Source organism: Anopheles arabiensis, chromosome 2, assembly GCF_016920715.1.
Source record: "Anopheles arabiensis isolate DONGOLA chromosome 2, AaraD3, whole genome shotgun sequence".
Taxonomy (NCBI): Eukaryota; Metazoa; Arthropoda; class Insecta; order Diptera; family Culicidae; genus Anopheles; species Anopheles arabiensis.
The window spans coordinates 33,143,012-33,164,704 of NC_053517.1; the positions used below are offsets into that span (position 1 = coordinate 33,143,012).

At 47.5% G+C, this 21,693-nt stretch overlaps 4 protein-coding genes across 4 annotated transcripts; 1 reads left to right on the plus strand and 3 right to left on the minus strand.

Moving 5' to 3' along the window:
• Positions 1-591: 591 nt before the first annotated feature.
• Positions 592-15,231, minus strand: LOC120893845 (small G protein signaling modulator 2-like). Its single transcript, XM_040295981.1, has 12 exons — positions 13,942-15,231; positions 9,721-9,941; positions 8,352-8,524; positions 7,823-8,264; positions 5,992-6,301; positions 5,748-5,927; positions 5,531-5,670; positions 4,245-5,456; positions 4,046-4,170; positions 3,794-3,973; positions 3,434-3,711; positions 592-3,366 (listed from the first exon to the last, which is right to left on the minus strand). Exons 1-12 carry the CDS (start codon positions 13,985-13,987, stop codon positions 3,278-3,280), a joined length of 3,396 nt encoding a protein of 1,131 aa, XP_040151915.1. The 5' UTR covers positions 13,988-15,231; the 3' UTR covers positions 592-3,277.
• Positions 15,232-15,339: 108 nt separating this feature from the next.
• Positions 15,340-16,416, minus strand: LOC120893852 (mitochondrial import inner membrane translocase subunit Tim22). Its single transcript, XM_040295991.1, has 4 exons — positions 16,147-16,416; positions 15,752-16,070; positions 15,606-15,678; positions 15,340-15,536 (listed from the first exon to the last, which is right to left on the minus strand). The coding sequence occupies exons 1-4, from the start codon at positions 16,284-16,286 to the stop codon at positions 15,454-15,456; spliced, it is 615 nt and encodes a 204-aa protein (XP_040151925.1). The 5' UTR covers positions 16,287-16,416; the 3' UTR covers positions 15,340-15,453.
• A 614-nt stretch (positions 16,417-17,030) lies between these two features.
• On the minus strand, positions 17,031-19,049 carry LOC120893849 (probable ATP-dependent RNA helicase DDX28). The gene is made up of 2 exons (XM_040295987.1): positions 18,942-19,049; positions 17,031-18,847 (listed from the first exon to the last, which is right to left on the minus strand). Exon 2 carries the CDS (start codon positions 18,633-18,635, stop codon positions 17,073-17,075), a length of 1,563 nt encoding a protein of 520 aa, XP_040151921.1. The 5' UTR covers positions 18,636-18,847; positions 18,942-19,049; the 3' UTR covers positions 17,031-17,072.
• An 85-nt stretch (positions 19,050-19,134) lies between these two features.
• LOC120893850 (protein NipSnap) lies at positions 19,135-21,564 on the plus strand. The gene is made up of 5 exons (XM_040295988.1): positions 19,135-19,574; positions 19,877-20,059; positions 20,279-20,444; positions 20,517-20,784; positions 20,875-21,564. Exons 1-5 carry the CDS (start codon positions 19,522-19,524, stop codon positions 21,021-21,023), a joined length of 819 nt encoding a protein of 272 aa, XP_040151922.1. The 5' UTR covers positions 19,135-19,521; the 3' UTR covers positions 21,024-21,564.
• The last annotated feature ends 129 nt before the right edge of the window (positions 21,565-21,693 follow it).

Consider the following 21,693-nt stretch of genomic DNA (forward strand, 5'->3'; position numbering starts at 1 on the left):
TTAATAGGATAGAATACCTTTATTTCAGTAATGTACCTGTAAATACGGGCCATAGCGCTAGCCGCATTTGCTGGGTTTGTATTTTCTTTGTCACAAAATAAAAGAATACCCTATGGTGTACTCTCGCTCTCTCTCTCTCTCTCTGCTTCCCTCTTCGTTTATCTCTCCCTCTCGCAAGGACTTTGGTCCTTATTATGCACTCTGTCCTGCCGTAGTAGATTTGTAGGATGTTTGTTTGTTTTTTCTTTGTTTCTAAATGCCATTCTGTAGCAGAATGTAATTATACCCTTATATGAAAACACTTTCAGTATCATCAACATTGACTACACAAATATATGATGTGCACAGTACCAGCTGCTCTGCAGTGGTTGTCGCCTGCTCGTATCCATCTCGTCTCGCCGCGACGCCCACGCCTTCCAAAACGGTTTCAAAATGCTCCGGCTGTATGCCGCCCTTGACTTTGTCAGCTTTTTTGGTTTGTTCTTAGCTCCAACGGCTCCTTCTTTTCGAGTGTATGTGTGTGTGTTTGTGTGTTTGTGTGCAGGTGAGTTGCATTTGCAGTTTGCAACTGCACTTTTGCATGCACTATTCTTGCTAAGAATATTGTGTCAGAATAGTTGCATGTTTTTTTTTCTTCTTCTTCTTCTTAGGTGTAATTCGTTTACAATGGTACACTTTTGCGTCCTATGCTAATACAGGGCTACTCAGACCATCTCAACGCCTTAGGGGAAAAAAATCATATCCGTAAAACAAATTTCAAAGATATTAACCGAAAGAAACAAAACTAACTTGCTTCCTCTTTCTAACCAACAGAACAATCGGAACTGACAGAATGAGACAGCATGTTGATTTTATTTCTTTGGAAATGATAATTCAAACGATCGGTCACTGGTTGCTAGGATCTATATCGACACACAATTCATAATGTTTAAATTGTATTGAAAATGGTAAATTTATGATCAAGGTCTATTAAGGAGAACCGATCGATGCATAGCCCGTTGCTAGGTTGCCATTTTCAGCTCGGCTTTGACAGTTTCATGAAAAATGTTTACAAACAAACGGCTAATAGTTAACGCGGAAAAGTGGACGAATTTACTATTAGGAAGATTATATTGGTTAAATTTCTTGCGGTCAACCACTTCTGGAGAATAAAGGAGAAGTAATTGCAGTCTACTCTCGGACTCAGAAACATTGTGATAACCTTTTTCATTGTTTGCCATTCCGTGACCAGCACAGTACATGTTCCAACTGGGTAAAAGAAGTTCTATTTACTTTCAATTAAATTTCTTCTTCTTCTTTGGCACAACAACCGTTGTCGGTCAACGTCTACCTATACCACTTATGGGATTGGCTTTCAGTGACTTTTGGATTACCCCCCATAGCAGAATAGTCAGTCCTACGTACGGTCTAGTTGGGGCTTGAACCCATGACGGGCATGTTGTTAAGCCGTACGAGTTGACGACTGTACTACGAGACCGGCTAATTCCAATTAGATTATAATTCTTATAATATTATAAAAGGAAATGAGTGCAAAATGCTGAACAAAACTCACATTCACTCCATAGTAACGTACATCGCTAAACATAGACAATGTTCAATTTAACTGTCAAAATTTTCCCATGGCTTTCTGTCAATTTACTCTAAACGCATCGACCTGTTCTCTTTCAAAGACCTTGTTTACGATGTTGAGCCGGCTAGAGAAGCGATCCCTGTAAAACTGTGCTAACCAGAGGGTCATCATCGAGTTTTAGCAGTTTTGTTTATGATTGTGATTATGACAATTGCAGTACAAATTCCATTGATTTTATGAGTTTGTGTTTGGTAATTAATGAAAGAGAGAAACAAATTATGCACGGAAAAGAGTGGCGAGCTGTGAGACTCCTGGCGGCAGGCTTTTGTACGAGTTTGATTAAATGTGTACCCCCGGTTAAACCACACAACGCTACCGGTGATGGTAGTAAAGAAAAGCTAATGTACGCAAAGTGCAACTAATACTGGTAAATATAATTGATTACATCGTTACCAACAATAGTTTTGCTTACGTAGGTCTAAAACAGTATAACTTGCTGTGTTTTTACTTCTTCTTGCATTCATTATATTTCTGTCTTGTTTTTTTTCTTGTTGTACCATTTTTTTAGTACGATTCATCATAAGATTCAATTGCATTGGATATTGTAGTGGATTTTTGTTTGTTTGTTTGTTTGTATCATGTTTTTTGTGTTTCATTTCCCTTTTTGTATTTTTTTTTTTGTTCATTCACTAATTTATACTGCTATATTTTGAAGTAGTTTGTTTATCTTTGTTTTGTTTTGCTCTTGTTTTGCTATTTAGACTTTTAGACACTCACACTATAGGGAACTCTACGAAATGTGAAACAAAAGTTGAAGATGCTTTTTTGTTGTTGTTGTTATTGTTTGTTTAGTGTTGTACGCAACGAACTTAACTCACCGCTTTATGGGTTTAGCATGTACTTTTATGTTCTCTTTTATGATACCTTAGCTGCCACCACCATACCACTTTAGCTGATTGGCTTGGGCTACCCCCCTATATACTTTTGATCAGCTTGGCCACGGAATGGTCTGTGTGTTTGTGTGTGTGTATTTATGGTGGGATGGCACAAAAGTTTTACAACACTACGTCTGCTTAACAGAGTGAAGCACCAGCTACTCTAAAGTGTGTGTGTGTGTGTTTGTGTTTGTGTGTGCTTTCATATAATTATATTTTCGTAAAGGAAACACTCCTAACGGAGTCGACAACAGCAATGGCGACAACAACGACAACGGAAAGCAACTTAATGACACGCTGTCGACAACGCATCAACAAGGGACAGCTACAAAAAGTACAAACAAACTGTCCAAAAGTGCTAAACAGTGACATTACACAGACTAACAGACAGACAGACAGATAGACAGACAGACAGACGGACAGTCAGATGGGAAGGAGCACCTCTAAAACATCGTGAAAGAGTCCACCTTTCATGGGTAAGTTGGAGAGGACTCTTTGTCGCCTTATAATTGTTCGATAAGTATAAATTTGCTCTACCGCTTATCTTCCACCTTTTTTAGCTTTCAATTTAGGATGGGTAGGAGTTGTATTCGCTCTGCCTTTAAAAGTAGATACAGTACATTTGTCTACTACTCCCTTTACTCCCGCGGGAGATAACTGCACGCGCTGACCATTGTTGTACAACGTGTAACGCTTGCAGCAGCTTCCTTGTATACTGTTGCACGCCTTCTTCGGTGCTGGCTGACTGTAGTGCGACTACGTCACACCTTTTTTACTTGTTTTCAATGATCGTTTGCAGCTGTAGCACCAAGCTTCGGGCCAGCTTCAAAACGGAGGGTGTGTTGTGCCGTTCGGCCATTTCTGGAAAGGGAGAAAGCGAGATTGTAAGAGAAGGGTACCTAACGGACAGAGCTACTTGTTACCATACCGTTGAAAAATTTAATAATGTCCGTAAAGTCCATACTGTTCGACAGGATGATGTCACGGTACGTCTCGAGCAGGGCCAGCGCCAGAAACAGCACAAAGTGTGCGGACGCGACGTGCTTGGCCGCCCAGATCACCTCCCACACGGAGAAGATGTCGGCGTAGATCAGCTCGCGCTTGAAGTCGAGCAGGAACCAGCGATAGCAGAAGTAGAAGTGCGTGTAGTCACCGTGCGCGTGCATCAGATCGTACATTTCCGAGTCCAGGATCTGTATCAGCGATCTGCGCAAAGCAAAGCAGGATAAGAGCGAGCGGATACAAGTCGCGTGTGTCGGCGTCTTCGGCAGGGTCGTCGCCTACTTACCTCATGTTAGCAAAGTGCATATCCATCGCACCGCCGTTCGGGAAGTTTTCAATCATGCGCTCCATGAAGCGGCAAAAGCAGCCGTAGCTCAGCGACTCATCGTCGAAGATGACCAGCAGTGGAGCGACGAGATCGCACATGCCCTGCATGTACCCCACGTCCAGATGCTCCCAGACGTATCTGATGCAGATGCCAAAAGAAAAACAACCCCACAATCATCCAACATCGTCACCAAGGCATGGCACTACTCACGTGCAAATGACATTGCGCAGCTTGTCCAAGTTTTCGTTGGCAAAGTACCAGTAGTTACGGTCGCACCGCTGGACGTCCTTCTCGATGCGATGCAGGTTCAGCCCGAACGACTCCAGCAGCTCGCTCTGGAAGGAAGGAAGACGCCCATTTCGTGAGCGATCAGTGACATCGGTGACAGCCACAGCCAACAAACACCTACACTATAGATGCCCCCGTTCGAGCTGGCCGGTGACACGCAGGCCGATTTGGGCTCTTGCAGCGAGTCCAGCGCCGGCTGCTGCTGGTTGCCCCCCTCCTCCGCCAGCGTCGACAGCGTGTGGTTGTTGTTCAGCTCGCGCACCTCGCCCGGCAGCAGCATGGTCACGTCGATCGACGCATCGGTCACGATGACGGCGCGCGGCTGCTCGAGCGACTTCGGCGAGTCCGGTTCGTCCTCCTCCTCGTCCGGCCCCGCGCCCCCTTCGCCCGACGTAACCCCATCCTCGTCCTCGCCCTCCTGCATGCGCTCTACCGCCCCGAGCGATCGTGCGCCCCCCGAGTCCTCCTCGCCCATCGGCGAGATAATGTCCGCCACGTCGATGAAATCGTTGCCAACCGTCGCGTACGACGAGTCCGACGGCGAACTCTTGTTGCTGTCAAAGTCTTGCTCCTGCTCCTGCTCCTCTCCACGATCGGCCGACTCTGCGGCGCCCGCACCCCCGGCCGTCTCGACGGTGAGGGCGTCCTGCGCCACCACCGGCAGCGTGATCGTCTCCTTCGTCAGCTGCACCTTCGCGTCCGACCGCTCCTCGCCCTCCACCTCCGGCTCGGACATGTCGGAGAACCCATTCTCCTCGAACACCTCGTTTTCCATCTCTTCCTCCTCGTCCTCTCCCTCCCCCTGCTCCCCGTCGGCGTCTTGGTCGAGCGTTTTGCTCCGGTTTTCCATGCTGCCGCTGCCCGAGCTCAGCTTCGCCACGGCCACCGCCGTCTTCTCCTTGTCCCGCTGGCGCACGATCGCTTCCACCGCCAGCCATTCGCTCATGGTCGTTTCGTAGTAGTGTTTGGCCGTCTCGTCCAGCTCGGCCCGCTCGTCCGGCGTGCTGCCGAAGCTGTAGTGGCCGAGCAGGTACGGCCACACCTCCTTCCGGATGTCGTGCTCGACGCCGCCGTAGTACACTAACCGGTACACCTCCTGATCGTCCGCCACGACACCGTTGCCGTCGTGCAGGCTTTCCCAGCGCGATCGCGTCAGCCCCTGCTCGGCCCCGGTTTCCGGCGTGATGCGCCCGTTCACCAGCCCGGACAGGTGGGTGCGGACGGTGGACAGATGGCGACAGTACGCCAGCCAGCCGTAGAAGGCGCGCGAAATGATCTGCCGCTTCATCGTGCTGCAGACGAGCGCAATGCTGGTGGATTGGGTTGTCTGGGGCTGTTCGAGAACGAAACGAAATAGTGAAGTCGATTAGTGGATGCTGAGAGGAATGCAACTTGCTGCGGACTTACATTCGGACTGTCAATGGACATGGCGTCGATCGAGAGACTTTTGCTGGAGCAGTCGCTACTTTCGTTCGTTGAGCAGCTGCTCAGCTGGGCACGGTAGCGGGGACTGGTGCGCCCCAGCTCCAGTATGGAATGTGTTGCCACTGTCGGGAAAAGAAAGAAAAAAAATTATGCGTCACACACAAGCAACGATCGGTAAAAACCCACTCTGACCACTTACAGAACTCATCCGTGTTGCCTTTGTTGACCACGCGGAACACGTAATCGATCGGCATCTCGTCGTTCGTCTCGAGCAGCGATGGAAGCGGTCGGCGGCGCGACTTCTGCGGCCAGGGGAAGATGCGTCCAATGCCCCGCTGGGACCACAGTGGCGGATCCAGCTGGCCGTGCGGGAGAAGACCTGCGCGAAAGGGCACAATCAAATGAACCACTGGACCCCAAATCTGGACGATCGCGTTCATTACCTGTTTCGAGACAGCTCAGGAATGCCGCCATATGGCCACCTTCGGGGAAGTGTATCGGCGGTCGCTGAACACCGTCCTGGCCGACGAGGATGATGGTGCCGCCGGTGTCGCCACCGCGCGCCTGATGGCAGTGCACGTACACGATCTCGTCCACGTTCACGTTCAGCGCGTACGCCCAGTACGAGCTTTTGTCGATGTTCTCCGACTCGGTGTACCCGTTCATCAGCTGGTTCGGCGTCCACTTGATCGTGAGCGATTGTACCGTCTGATGCAGGCTGAGATAGCCGGGCATTGGTTCGCTGACGTCCTTCTGTACTCAGCAAACAGAGAGAGAAAGAGCGAGCAAGCGAGAGAATGGAAGAGAAAGAATAAAAAGGTGTTCATTCCAATAGTTCAAGCTAATTGTTTGTTAAGATTCTATGCGGTTATTTATAACATTATTTGCAAATCCTTAAGGCTCATTTAATAAACAAATAATTATTAACAAAAAAAATATGAAAAATTCACATTTACTTTCACTCTTCACTTCCGGAATCTAAGTGTACTACTTGTTGCTTTCGCAAGTACTGCCAAACAACAGTCAGCAAAGCCGCTAGATCCGTTAGGATTCGTAATTAAGCTAATTTTATACATAAAAGACGCAATCTATCCCAAAATCTTATATCCCACGGTATATGGTACAAGCTATTTTGAAGTGTGATTCAGATCTGTTCTCACCATATGGTGACCTATTTAAGGTTTGATGGATATTTCGTTGAAGGTATCCAAAGTCCCGAGTAAAAGCTGCGCTTCAAAACAATAATAACGGCAACAAGAGAAAACAAACTTCAAAATTATCCCAAGCAAATGATATGCATCGCTAGAGGTGTATCTCAATTAGGGGTAAACTGTTCGGTTAAAAAAATATGCTGGACTCATTTGCAGCATTGATTATGGAACCTAGAGGCTAGGCATTTCCTTACGCCCAAATCACTTAGCAAGTAAAGCTAACACTTACTTGTGCTCTACAGAGTTTTTGCATTCAAAATCGACCATTACTTCAAAATCAGATATAAAGCAATAACTAGCATATTCTCCAGAATAGCAATAACTCAACAATTTGACTATTTATTGAACGTTAGGGTTTGCAGACTACCGTTGAGAAGATGCCAAGCAATAGACTCTATATTCTAGAAAATTTAATATTTATGATATTAAAAAAAATCTGAGGTTGCGTCAACTGTTAAGATCTGCATTCTCGAGAAAATTCTTCTGCTGTACCTATTTTAATCGAATGCTTTGAAAGCTTCAACATACAGTGAAATTTCTCTATGGTGAATCTTCAAGAGACCGTCACCTTAGAGAGATATTCATGTTGAAGAAAACTAATGAAGCCGTTGCTATGAAGTATCCAAGAATCCCGGCCTCGTGGTACAGTCGTCAACTCGCACGATTTAGCAACATGCCCGTCGCGGGTTCAAGTCCCGAATGTACCATTCCCCCATACGTAGGACTGACGACTATCCTGCTATGAGTAATCAAGAAGTCACTGAAAGTCTAGTACATTAGAGAGTAGTACAAGGCAGGCCTTGACCAAGAACGGTTATTGAAACCAAGAAGAAGAAGATAAAAAAAAACACGGTAAAAGCATGGCATCCTTTGACCAATATAGATTGCACTGTAAACCGAAGGTTTTCTTGGAATTTGAAAACGAATTGTCTTCCATTATTGCTCCAATGATAGCTTCGAAGTTCTGTTAGTATCTTAGCTTAAGTTTACATTTTGGCACAGTAAGTGTCCAAGCAAAACCCTCCGCAAGACACTGATTGAGGAGTAAATAACAATAAATTACCGGCAGCACGAGCACATTGTTCTTGCCGTACAGTAGGGTGGCGCGCGAGTTCTGATGCAACGATTCCACGTAGTCCTTCGAGGCGGACGCCAGACTGTTCGACTTGAACGACGCCATGCTGCCCTCCTCGGAGCTGGTGTGGAGGCTGCGCTTGAAGTTCAGCATCGGGCGCCGGTACGCCGGTGGCGTCGGATTGCTCGAGCTGATACGGTGCCGCTGGACGAGCTCGTCGGCCGGCGGATCGGTCCAGAAGTGGTCGGCAGTTTTGGCGCGCGAGTAGTCGAGCGCACAGGGCCCAACGAGCAGCGAGCTCAGTATCGAGCCGTAGTCCGGATCGGCGACGAGTGAATCGCGCTCGTAGTAGCGCGTTGCGTTCGACACGAGATGGTCGATGATGCGGGACAGCTTCTTCTCGTACAGTGCCAACCGGATCCAGAGATATCTGGGTGAGGAAGAGAAGAAGAACGGAACACGTTTACAAGCGATTGCTGCACTCCGGGGTGTGGGCTTTGCTGGGTGTGCCGCTTACTTGACGACTGGCGGTGTCTGTGGTGGTGTCGTGGTCGAGACCGAGTTGCTGCTGCCCTTCTTCAGGATCGGCGGCTTGTTTGTGCTGTCGCTGCTGGACGAGGATCGCTTGTTCGGGTCACTGTTTTCGATGTCCTGCACCTTTCTACTGATGCAGGCCGCCTCGGGACAGTGCTGCAAGCGCGGCGAAGGAGAAGGAGGAGGGAGAGAGAGCATGGGAAAAATAACGTTTGTGCGTTGCGTATGTGGCATATAATGGTTCTATTTAGAAACGATTCAGTTGAAATTAAAGCAGCAGTTGGACAATGGGATTCTACGCGTGGTTCGGCATAACTGCGTTCTGTACATTCGTGGAATAATACGTATCGAAATTCGGAACCAGATTACTAAATTTCAAAACTTTCTCTTTAGGTTTTTTTGGGAGGGCGGTGGGAGACTTATCTTCGACACAGTACGTATGATACAAGGTCAGAGTGTACAGAGGGTTGTGACTGTTACACATTGCAACGATGGGCGAGCTTTCCGGCACGGAGATAGCAATTGTTGGGCTGGTGGGAGGGGTAATTTATAAAAAAAATCCAAACAATTTTGTTACAAAGCGACGTGAATCTAATCCACGGTTTTTGTCTAACGATCTACCGTACAAACATTGAAACAAAACAAACAGCACCCAATAGTAGTAATCTCTAATCAACTCCTAAATCCAACGAGTTACCGATAGCGCCAAAAATGAGGGTAATGTGTATGCGTTTGTGTAGGTGTAGGAAAGCTTATATAGAACATGTTGGAGCCATAGAACGAAACCAAAACAACGAAACAAAACCAGCGGCTACAAAGAATTACCGATCGAAGTCAAAACTAAGGAAGTAAAGCACCAAAATCAACTGAGCATTAGAAACCAATTTAAATGACAGCTAAGCGCTTTTGCTGCCTTTGCTTACATGTTTGTTGATCTACCTGTTACACAGGGATGTTACACACGCGGTACCGGACCCATATAACCGAGGGCCCACACACACACACACACTACACTGGTCTGCAAGGGGATTCGTTGTCTTTACTGCTTGGCACGGTTTACTAACCGTTAACCCCGGCACAAAACAAATCAAACCATGAAAAAAACATAACGAATAGCTACAGAACGTCTACATAAAACAGACGATCGAAAGCTCTCTACTTTTGTTACAAAAAAAAACGAAAATAAATAAATACATAATGCCACAATATGCAGTCGGTTCTCGCTTGTGAAAACAGGACAGGGATGGACATGGGAGGCGATGATCACTGGCGCAAGCAGTGAAGCATTTGGGTGAGGGAAGCGGGGTGGTGGGGGGAAAGAACAGAGCGAGCGAATACAGTGGGATACTCACCTTGGCCACCTTGTGCAGCAGGGCGGTGGTGGAGGATGTCTTGAACAGTCCGAGGGCTCGCCTTCGCAGCCCCTGGCTGAGGCAGGCTTCGACCGCAGCGCACAGGGCCGTTACCGAGCAAGACTCTTCGTGTATGTACTTCTTGGTGACGGCTTCCTCCATCACCTGTTTGACCTCTTTCTTCACTGCCGCTATGAGCTTTTCTTTAAAATCGACCGGATCTGGTGGGGAAATGGTTGAGGGAAATGGCGCAAAGGTGGGGCGGTGGGGAGAATTAGGGTTTGGAATGTCCAATGAGGGAACATACATGTTTAGATACGGTTTGTTTGTTTTTTTTTTAGTTTAGTGCGAACAGTGCCGCAAAATGAGACCACCAAAATCGGAAAATACGAAATAGAAACGTACAGCAAGGGAGAAGAGGTTGATAGGTTAGGAGTAAAGGAAAACAAAGAAACAAATAAAAGTTTGGAACAGCACCGGACGACAGAACCAGACGGGCGGCCAAACACAGCGCAGGAAGACAGCAGGTGGTGAGCGATCGAGCGATCGACACGGGAAGACGAAAGAACAAGAACAAACATTTACTAAACACACACACACATACGCACACATACAGAGGTAACGTTTGAAACGGAAAGCGGAAGCTGCGGTACGGCCGCAAATGGTGTGGGAGGATGCTTGCAAGGGAGAGTTATTAATGTGAGTACTATTTACATGTTTTTTTTGTATTTTTGGGTAAACCTTAAATTTGGGAAGGAAATTATAACAATTTCTCTATGTAAATATGATTTGATGTGTATGCCAAGCTGAAAGGCGAATATTTATTATTGTTATTATTGTTACTATTATTATTATTATTATTATTATTATTATTATTATTATTATTATTATTATTATTATTATTTTATTTTTATTATTATTATTATTATTATTATTATTATTATTATTATTATTATTATTATTTTTATTATTATTATTATTACTATTATTATTATTATTATTATTATTATTATTATTATTATTATTATTATTATTATTATTATTATTATTGCTATTATTATTATTATTACTTTTATTATTTTCATTATTATTATTATTATTATTATTATTACTATGTTCATTATTATTATTAAGCTTATTAATTATAACATGGAAAAGCCAATCTGAGTGTGCAATTGGGGCAAAGTGTTCCTGCGTGTCCATCGAGTGCTGTAAGCCTTAAGTACAAAAAAAGCACACACAAATAGAAAGTGCAATTTTCGTTTCATCTTGTCATGCAAATCATGTTCCTATACTACTGCCACCACCAAAGCTGCTTCTTATCAACAAGTTTATGTTCTCTCCTGTCTGGGACAAGAATAAGCCATCTGCCGGCACCGTGATAGCCCACTGCTGACGTCAGCAACTCACCATCACAAGCTTGCGAGGAGCATACCTTTTAAAAAGAAACTAACTCTTATCTAGCGCACGCGAAGGAGAGAGAGAGAGATAGAGGAAGAGAAAACGAAAAAAAAAACAAGCAAGAACAGCTCTTTGCATGCGTTTGATGTGCCGTGAGCATGAAATGCCGCCCAATTTTCCGTACCACCCTCGGTGAGCCATAACCAAGCCATCACAGCACGCGCGCTCTGATCTGCGCCCACCATTGCAGCACGGTGCACATGGTGCGATGGAGCAGCCTGGTGGCTGACGATTCGCCCGATTCGGCGGGATGATGATGGTGAGCGATGTTCGCCCGAAACATTAGCCCAAACAAGAGCGCAAAAGTGATAAATAAAAAAAAAGAAAATATGTTGCGTCCTTCTCCCCCGTCCCATCCCGTCGTCCACTAAAGCTGGGGCTCCGGGTGGCGAGTGTGACCTTCTGTCGTTTGCTCATAATTTCGTTTGCTAGCGTTTTGCTTAAAATGCGAACATCGACCCCTCGAGCTTTTCTGGTCACGCTTGAATGACCGCACTCTGACCGGATAAGCCCCAAGGTGCTTGATTAGATTATCCTCAGCCCTGGAGCACACGCAGCACCCTTACGTGAACACACACACACACACATGTATAACGCAATGCCATATCTAAACACGCTCACTGCCTTTTGCTTAGTACGAACACATAAGGACAGCTCTCATACGGTCATCTCACTGGAATGGACGCTCTTCTCATCTCATGTAAGCTTTTTTTTTTGCTCCACTCTCTCTGTCTCTCGCTCTATCACTCTAGTAAGCGGAAACGAAGTTAGGTCGTGCGGGTTGGAGTAATTTTCGCAACAATGTAGAAACCAAACTGACGAGCATTTTGGCGGTTACCACGAACAAAATCGACCCTTGCTAATTTGACTGCTCTTAAGCTCTTGTAATGATCATTAATGACTTATGGTTTAAACATCCTGACACCACGAAACCAATCAGCACTACGACACCGGTCACACACACACACGACACACTTGGACAACTTTAAGCACAATGGTGGAAACGCTCATGAATGCCTTTTGCTAATATCTAAACTACTCAAGCTGCATCAAAGTGCGCGATATGTCAATAATGCTTTAGATGCTGCATTCTACGATATAGGAATTTGTTACAATATTGCTCTTAAACCTCTCGCACTCTGATAAAACATGAGTGTCATCAGAGTAGGCAGGATTTACTACTAACGGGCGGGTTCAGTTTGCACAACCAACTTTGCGTCTCCGTGCGCCTTTTTATGTCGCTTTTTTGCCTTTATTGTCGCCATGGCATTGATTTTCCCATTGCTCTGCCATTTATTCCGCAACGCTCGCCCTCGCATCATTCCGCCAGCCCGGTCGGTAAGGGGCTCCTATTGTGTGATTGTTTACCTTTGAAGTATCCGTACCATCCGTCGGCCAAAAGATGGTGTACCATGTCGGTCTGGCGTCGCGTTACTCGTTGCCAATAAAACGAGCTCTCTCCTTCTCCTTCTCATTGATTTTGTTCCTCTCTTTTTGCTCTCTCTCTCTCTACCACCCCTCCCTCCCCGTAGATCACCACAGGGACGATGTTTACTTTCCTACTCGAATGGCAAATAAGTTTCCAGTTTTAATTAATGCAATAAACCCCCCCCCCCCGCTCCATCTCCTCGCGTGTATCCTCACGTTTGAGCGCACACTCACACATACTCACGCTGTGTTCAGTGGGGGGGGGTGGGTGGACCTTTCCAAAGGAAATATGGAAATGCAAGTGCAAAACAAAACATAACAACAACAAAAACACACACACATACGCATGTAATGGTAATCGAACGCACCAACCAAGCCCATGGCGACAGTCGGATGCGCAACACATCTTGCCAACAGTGGTGGTGCCTGTTGTTGTCCTTTCCACACCACACCAGTACTCCCTCTCCCACTTCCCTCGCAAAAAAAACAGCTGCTCATGTACGCCAGCGTGTCCAGCGAAGGGCAAAATCAACAAACAAAACACGGCTGGGCGGGCACTGCTGTGGGGGTGCTGGTGATGGAGACGCCTTGTACGAAACATTCTCGCCCGAGTGAGATAATCATGGCCCACTGTGCCGTTGGTGTTGTTTTCTGCTGCCTGTTTGTTTGTATTTTTCCCCTTTCCTTCTTTTGCTGCTGCTTCGCAGTAACCAATTTGGCACACGCAGGCTCCCACACACACATACACGTGCCTACACAGGCGTTCACGCTCACATTCAACATGTGGGCTGGTCAAAGAAGAAAAAACAAGCGTTTCAATGCACACACGAGCTTTATCTCGAGCATGTGCACGGGTGTCAGTGGGTGTATGTGGAAATGGAGGGGTGTGTTAAATGAGTTAAGGGCGAGGGTGAAAGTGGGAAAGCGAAGAAGAAGAAAAAAAGCGCAGCAATAATTGTGCATGGGAAAATGTGTTGCTTTTTTTTGTGCGAGAAAAATGCTTTTTCTTTTAAAAAAATATAAAAATAGAGAAAAAAATACTCGAAGATTACAAAAAAAAATAACCAACAAGGAAAAGAGGTACACACAGAAGGAGAAAACGAAAATGCAGAAAATGATTTTAATGAAAAAAGGGGCTCAAAAAATCAGAAATAGCGAAAAGCGTACAGGAAAAACACACACACATAGAGAGAGAGAGAGAGAGAGAGAGAGAGAGAGAGATGGCAGTAAGGAAGCAAACAAAACGCGCCTCGGAACGCGGGTTGGGATGCACAACACACAGATACGCACATAGACCAAGGGGGGATGCAAAGTAATTTCCATGTACCATACCTGCTTGGAACGACATTTTCCTGGGGGGGTTTATTTCGGGAAACATGTTCCCCGAGCAAGCCTTTCACTTTTCCGCACACTTTTTGTTGGTACAGTCCCGCTTGCTGCTGCTGCTGCTGCCGCTCGGACAGGTCGTTTTTGCACCGTATGGAACGGGGCTGGGCACGTACGACACACACAGATGGTTGATTTGCTTCACACTTCCGAGCTCCGTACAGGCTACGGACCAAAATTCATTTTCGATTTTTCGAGGCGCTCTCGGTGTCTGATAGGGAGGCGAAGGGGACTTGGCCAAATTTACACACAGCTCCCGTCAATCCACATCCATATGATACGCACTCTGGTCCCTCCGTGTACATATATGCGCTCCTTGGTGCTGCTGCTTCACTGTGAACTTCACCTTCGCACAGAACTTTATGTGTATTTGTGTGTGTGTTTTTATTCTTTACGCTCAGAACGTTGGGTTTTTCCTGTAACACTGCCGCACACACATACACTCAGCTTTTCTGCTCACAGCTGCTGCTTCCACCAAAGCCTCGCACGACCTTCCTTTTCCTTGGTTTAATTCATCAATTCGCTAAAGTTGTCGCTGCTTACCGTAGTGCACACTACCCCGGAAGAAAGTGAAACACATCGAGGCAGGCTAGTGGCAGCAGCTTTTCATACGCCCAACCGAATGGTGAAGCTGGGCCGTATTTCATGCCACTCGAAAAACCAAGGACACTTGTGAAAAACCTTCCAACCTTTGCCACTGCCTCCCTTCCCTCCTCTCCGGTCCCGTTGTTACGTTTACACGCACACACGCACACACACACAGACACACTGGGCCACCCGACCGTAATCAATCTGCAAACGCAAATGTTGCCTTCCGTACTCCGCGTTTGTGCCGTCGTTTTGTAATTGCAAATTTTTTCACTCGTTTTTCTTTCCAAAATTGCTCCACCAAATCCACAGGCTCTGCTTATGTGTTTACTTGTGCACCTGTTTACTGGCCAGCTGTGCCGATGTGTGCCCTGCTACTACCACTGCCTAGTATTGCAATCTGCAGCGCACTGAAAATGGTAGGAAGCGTTGATAAGCGACCTCACATGCGTACTGAACGTGGCGAGAGATGGCACACTACGATGGTGTACGCGGGCCGCTGGAAAACGCTCCAGCAGGTTTTTTCTTTCATTTTTTTTGGCTGCTGTGCCTTTACCGCGTTACTGCGCATGCGTTCGGTTGGTTCCAGCGGGAGGCGAGCAGCTTTCAAGTTTAGTGTTGGGGTATCTCCCAACGGATCCATCCCGCTGGTTTGACGTGTGCCGGATGACTTATGGCAAAAGTTGGAATGAAATGTGTTTTTCGCTCTCTCTCACACTTGCTTTTGATTGAATAATAATGTCATTCACTGCTTGGTGGATTCGGGCTAGTGATAGGGATCTATTTTATTCGGTTTTCCGTAATGCCTATTATGCCTGAAAGTCTACAACATTTTAAAAATATTTGCTTTTTGCACTGCTTGGTATGCATTTATCTGTGTCGCATGTAGTAATCTATGACCGTGGAGAACGCAGCAAAACCCGCTGCTCCAATAATTCCAGCCTTGACTCCCGCTAAAAACACACAAAAACCACACATTATTGGTTTGTTTAGCCCGGTTCCTGTGTGCCACTCATACGTACCTCTTAGGCCAATCAATCCTCCCGTCACCGCTCCGGCGTAGGTACCATTCTTCCAGTCGGAAACGCCACGTTTCTGCAACGAAAAAAGCATCCCCAAACATGAAACTATAGCTCCTATTAACCCATCAACCATGGAGGACACGTACCGACTCGATGGCGCACTCAACCGCCGCAAACACGGCCCCGATGACGGCAAAGTTTTTGCCGTACGAGTGCGTCGCTGCCCGCATTTCGCGGAAAATTTCCCTCGCCGTCTGCTGCTTATCGCCCGCCATCGGATCGGCAATGCTCGGATTGACGGACGAGCTGAACAGCCCGATGGCCGCGCCCAACCCGTACCCGAGCACGCAGCTCATGAACGATTTGAACGCACAGCTCTCGAAGGCGGCTTCCACCAGCTTTTCCTCGTTGGTTTTTATCTGCACCACGCCGTACATTTTCGGTATGATGATGTTTTCCCGATAGCTACAATCAGATGGATGCAATAAAAAGACTATTAGCAAGCAAAGCGTAAAGCGCGTTACCACGTGCCATCCATTACCGGTGAGTGTTACCGATGAAATGTTTGGCCACCTCGTCCAGATCGGAGCCGGGGAAAAATATGCCCTCCGTTTTGGTGGCGCTGTTCTGCTTGGCCGCCGCCTCCTCCGGATCGACGGGCTTCGGTAAAAGGGTGGCCATGGTTTTCCGCCTACCGAACGCCGTTTTCCAGTGCGTGAATCTTGAGGGAGCGTAATTTGCGTGTTTCGGTCCGCAGCACACTAGAGCCCAGCTGAGTTACAACACCGTTTGTTTACATCAGATTTGTGTTCAGAGTGACCAGAAATAATGTATTCGTACCGATGTTTTGTTTTTCCTACCGAAAATCACAGATTTTTTTATAATACTGATAGAGCAACCATAAAATCATTTACCCATTCTTTTAAAAAGTTAAACTCCATACGAAAATATTGAAATCACTAGCGCCCAGAACAAAAAGTTTAACACTGACAAATAAGACAATTGGCTGTGTTTCATCAGATGCAATTTAATCGGATAAGGGGTTAACATTTTATATGGGCCTTATTTTTAACTCTGGTACTTCTTTTTAACTGAGTTTCGAGTTTCTAAAACTACCAAAAATAACAGATACAATGTTGGTGCTCCTAGGAGGTGAGCTAACCTAAATAGCCAAATAATCTGGCCACACTGTTTGTGTTGATGAAATTCCGACAGCTTGGGGATATACTGTTGTGTTTGGTACTTGAAATCGGGTTTAGCTTGGCGCTTGATGCACGTGGTGATTGAGCAACTGTTGTAGCTCAGTAGAATTCAAAACAATTCCAAAACAGCCGCTATGTTTCGCTATCAAAAATACAAAATTAAGTTGATGAACTGCTATAAAAACTCCCATTACACACTAATTTCAACTCGAAATAAATGTCATTGAACTTTTCCTACGCTTCACTATTTGAACCCTTTATTACATTATTCCTTCTGGTTGCCTACAGTAAGTATGTCCCCTTCGTTGGGCATTCCGCTCAGTTTCTGCATTCTCCTCCGTATAATACCCTTCACATTTGCATCCACATTCCGCAGCACGTTCGTTGTCCTTGCTGCATGCTCCAGCCGCTGCACAGCTCCAATCTCAGCCTGGCTCGAGATCAAATTCGTCGCCAAACAATCGTTCCTGCTGCCGATGCGCCCGATGCGCCCAACCCGATGAATGTAGTCCGCCGTGTACAGTGGAAAGTCAAAGTTGATCACGTGTGCCGCACGGATCGTGTTTAACCCGCGGCTCGCCACATCCGTCGTGGACAGAACGTTCACCTCGGCCTGCTGAAACTTCTCGAACTGGCCCAACCGCAGCTTCAGTATCATGTCACCGTTCAGGTTGACGCACGGCAGCCCGTGCCCGTTCAGGTGCATCGACACAAAGTCGCAGGCGGGCGTTTTGTTGCTGAAAATGATCGTCGGCACATTGCGCTTCGCGTCCTTGCGCACCAGATCGAGCAGTATCTGCGGCCGGTCGGATTTGCGTACGCGCATGAAGCGCTGCGTAACGTGCCCCATTAGACGGTGCAGGTTCGGGCTCAGCACCTGCTCGATCGTTTCCACGTTGACCAGCCTCGCCAGCAGCTCCTCCATGTTGGAGGGCATGGTGGCCGCGGCCAGTATCAGTTGCGTACCGTGAATGCCCTCGCCGAGATCCTGCAGATGGTTTTTGTGAAAGGGGAAGCGCTTCATCAGGTGCAACAGCTTGCTGTTGAAGCTGTCGTCCAGCAGCGTGTCCGCTTCGTCCAGCACCACGTACCGGACCTCCTCCATGCGGTAGATGCCGCTCGTGATTAGCTTGCTGATTGCGCCGAAGCTCGCCACCAGTATGTCGATGTCCTCGAACGATGGATTCAGCATCTGTTGCTTGGTGCGGCCACCGAGCACTATCCGCGTCTTGATACCGGTGCCATCCGTAAGCCTCGCCGCCACGGCCCCTATCTGCTGCGCAAGCTCGCGACCGGGCGTAATGATCAGCATCAGGGGTGTGTTGAAATCGCGCTGCCTTTCGTGCAACCGGCGGCGCAGAATCTGTTCCACCACCGGCACCAGGTAGGTGTAGGTTTTGCCGCATCCCGTCTCAGCGGCCAGCAGCAGATGGCTCCCGTCCAGCATGGCCCGTATGCCCTCCACCTGAAAGTGGGTGGGCGACAGGACGTGCTGCTGTTTCAGGTTTTCCACCAACGGTTCGCTAATGCCCAGCTCCGGGAAGGTAAGGTTGCTCAGCCCGTACGCCTCGTACGCCCGCTGCACCGGGTGGATGATGAAGTAATCGCCATTGGAGCGTCGGTGCCGCCAGCCGTCGGAGGCGAGCGGCAGTTCGCCAAACTTGATCCGTTCCGGGCTGGCGGGCAGTTCGTGCTGGTAGAGGTTGAACTGCTGCCGTTTGCACGTTACCACGGGCACCGGTCCCTGGCCCGGGACGGCCGCCAACGGTCGCACCTGGGTGGAGAAGCGGGCCCGCAGCGAAAGGCACACGCGCGCTAACTTTGCCATTGCCCTGGAAACCAAGCGCAGTGGTCTTCGCGTGATTGCCGCCGGTCCGGACAGCGTGCTTGGGGCTTTGTTTACGAAACGAATCAAAACACACTTTGATCTGATTGGAGATGGGCAGCTGTCAAGCAGGGGTACAGCGAGCTGAGCTACGGAGGAACACTGAGCTACATGGGAGGTAGCTCACAGAAACCGGCAAATCAGCGTTGTTTTTTCTAATAAAAAATAAGTAAATGTTCTTTTCATGCAAAGAATTTTAAATAGATTTTTAAAGCGTATAAATTTGGACATATAACTCCATTGTCTTACATAAATCTTCCGTAGAACGTCCAACAGCTGATCTGCGCGCTCAGTGCTGTCAGGGTTGAGTAAAAAGTTAGCCCAGCCCAGACAAATGGTGGCAAAATATGATAACACAACTTCTGGGATTATTTGTTGTTTTCTTCCCGTCCTTTCGACCCGCCTGCACACGGTTCTGCTGCTCTCCGCCACGGCCCAGACACCAAGTGCGTAGATAATCTTTTACACAATCAGTCGCTAGATAATAATAGAAACAACATCCACCCCGGCTGGAACCGAACCGAAAGCTGTTGCGTTGCACCTGCCCGTGTGGTTGTGTGTTGTTTATTTGTGTGCGGCCCATAAACGGCACGAACGAACGGTGGGAGCAGGTCCCTTCAACAAACGTTCCGGTCTTTCTGTAGTGTGCCCGCCCGCATTCATTCCCTAACCGGAACACACAACCAGATCGACTAGGGTTACGGGGTCGGTGAACTTTGACCGCGAAGCCGTGTGTGTGTGTGTGGATAGGAAGCTAGCGGAAGTGTTTTTTTTTTCTTTAAAAAGTGGCCTCAGCAGAACGAGCAACACCGTCATCACCACCTTCACCATGTCCTTAGCATCTCTACGTCACGCACGGGCCGTTCTGCCGCAGCCGGTTAGGTAACAAAACATATATTTATATGGCCGATAGAGAAGGTGCAAAAGTTGTACGCATTTTCCAGGCGATGATGTTGGTGATTACAAAAATGACTATAAACAAACAACACCAACACCATATTCACCTGCGCAAATGCGTAATAACTCATGCCGACGACCACCGCTGGATAGTAATGTGTTCCCCTTTTTGGCATTCATTCTTTTTTTGCGCGAACGATGACGGTCGATGACGATGACCACGACCACCATCGACACGATGGCTGTGACGTCCACTTTGCCTATGACCGCTGCGGTACACCATGAAGGACACTGGCGACGAGCAGCGCCCTGAGCAAGGACGAATCGTCATGGCTGAGCAAGCTGATGGTTCGCAAGATCGAGCCGACGAAAAACTCCCACAGCCGGATGCTGAGCGACAAGTTCGACATCTACGAGCTGCACACGCACAATGTCCGCCCGGATTCGGTCGGAAAGTATCTGGAAAATTAGTGAGTATGCAACCGCGCACAGACGCAATCGAAATCGGCAATTGGATCACTGTACGGCCACAATGAGGCCCCGGCTAAGACGGTTTAGCAAAATTCATGCGCTGATATGGCGTGTGTGTGTGTGTGTGCGTTATCAGCGATGATGCCGGAAATGTCTTATCCGCCCGGGGTGCCGTTCCATATGAATAATTCGACTTGTTTGTCTGCCCTGGTCCACAGCAAAAACACGGTCCAAATCGTACAATCCAAGGGGAACCTGTCGATGGAGCTGATAGGCTCGTGGAACGTGGAGGTGGGCGATCTGGACCAATGTCTGCACCTGTGGCGCTATACCGGCGGCTTCGAAATGGTGGACCAAGCGAAGCGAGAGCTCAGCAGCGATAAGGTTGTGTGAGATAACCACTGCACCACTGCAGCCAACGTTTCTTAATGCCCTCCCAAAACAATTTCCCCACAGAGCTACGTGCAGTTGATGCAGGAACGGGGCACCTTTCTGCGGTCCCGGCATTTGCAGTACCTGCTAGCATTTAGCTACTGGCCGCAGCTGCAGCTGCGCGAGGGCAAAAACATCTACGAAATCCGTTCCTACCGGCTGAAGCCGGGCACGATGATCGAGTGGGGCAACAATTGGGCCCGGGCGATCAACCACCGCCAGAACAACAACGAAGCGTTCGCGGGCTACTTTTCGCAGATCGGGCGCCTCTACAACGTGCACCACATTTGGTGTAAGCAGCTACTGCGGCCCTTTTTACCTTGCACTCACAAAACTCTCACACAACTGATACACATTTTTTTGTCACACCCTTTTTCCACAGGCTACAAGGATTTGCAGGGACGAAAGGAAACGCGCGAATCGGCCTGGCGATCGCCCGGCTGGGACGAATGCGTCGCCTACACTGTGCCACTGATCCGCGAAATGCACTGCCGCATCCTAGCCCCGACCGAGTTTTCACCGACCCAGTAGGCCGATGGAGACGGGCTGTTGCTGTTGCCTTGTTTCCTCTCCTTCTTTCTCCTCCGAGACAAAACAAAATCTCCCAATGTGTGTGTATGTGCGTGCGTGAGGTTGAGCGCAGCAGGCCAATTAATTAGTGTTCCGTCGATCGGTTGTTAGCGAAACGATTTTCTTCAATCTACCAACTAACTGTCTATCTCATTATTCACGTGCATTTTTTTTTTGTTAAGTTTTGAACAGTTTCGGGACTTAGTTGAGCAATAATAGAAATGAGCTTAATATAGTTTACATCGTTTACAAAAATGAATTCACACACACACACTCTCCACTGCAAGGTGGGAGGACGGATGGTGGAGTTTCTTAGTTTCTCTTGTTCAATTTTCACTCGACCGCTTTCCTTGTGTTTTCCCCAGCTTCGGCTCTGCCAGATGGGGGAAGTTGCATTTTTTTAATACGTTAAATGAAATATTATTATCCTTTTCCTTTACTGTAAATCACACACATGTGGCATGTGATGTAAGATAATAAACGAAATGTAAAATTACGCGAACGAAGTGCATTAGTTCCAGTGGACGAAGAAGACGAGGAGAAACAAGAAAACGATCAACCACAATTCGCTGCTTTCGGATTCGCGTTTTGTTTGCAAGCACAAAAAAAAAAGGAAAAGGTAAAAGAGAAA

Bases quoted from the DNA above. Each gene is read 5' to 3' on its own strand.
- LOC120893845 (XM_040295981.1), bottom strand. From the start codon at position 13,987: ATGTTTCCCGAAATAAACCCCCCCAGGAAAATGTCGTTCCAAGCAG. The intron at 9,942-13,941 runs GTATGGTACATG...TTTCCCCACCAG, and splicing joins GAAAATGTCGTTCCAAGCAG to ATCCGGTCGATTTTAAAGAA. The intron at 5,928-5,991 runs GTAATGAACGCG...CCTTTCGCGCAG, and splicing joins CCTGAGCTGTCTCGAAACAG to GTCTTCTCCCGCACGGCCAG.
- LOC120893852 (XM_040295991.1), bottom strand. From the start codon at position 16,286: ATGGCCACCCTTTTACCGAAGCCCGTCGATCCGGAGGAGGCGGCGGCC. The intron at 15,679-15,751 runs GTACGTGTCCTC...TTTTCGTTGCAG, and splicing joins TTGAGTGCGCCATCGAGTCG to AAACGTGGCGTTTCCGACTG. The intron at 15,537-15,605 runs GTACGTATGAGT...GTGTGTTTTTAG, and splicing joins AGGATTGATTGGCCTAAGAG to CGGGAGTCAAGGCTGGAATT.
- LOC120893849 (XM_040295987.1), bottom strand. From the start codon at position 18,635: ATGGCAAAGTTAGCGCGCGTGTGCCTTTCGCTGCGGGCCCGCTTCTCC.
- LOC120893850 (XM_040295988.1), top strand. From the start codon at position 19,522: ATGTCCTTAGCATCTCTACGTCACGCACGGGCCGTTCTGCCGCAGCCG. The intron at 20,060-20,278 runs GTGAGTATGCAA...CCTGGTCCACAG, and splicing joins GGAAAGTATCTGGAAAATTA to CAAAAACACGGTCCAAATCG. The intron at 20,785-20,874 runs GTAAGCAGCTAC...CTTTTTCCACAG, and splicing joins CAACGTGCACCACATTTGGT to GCTACAAGGATTTGCAGGGA.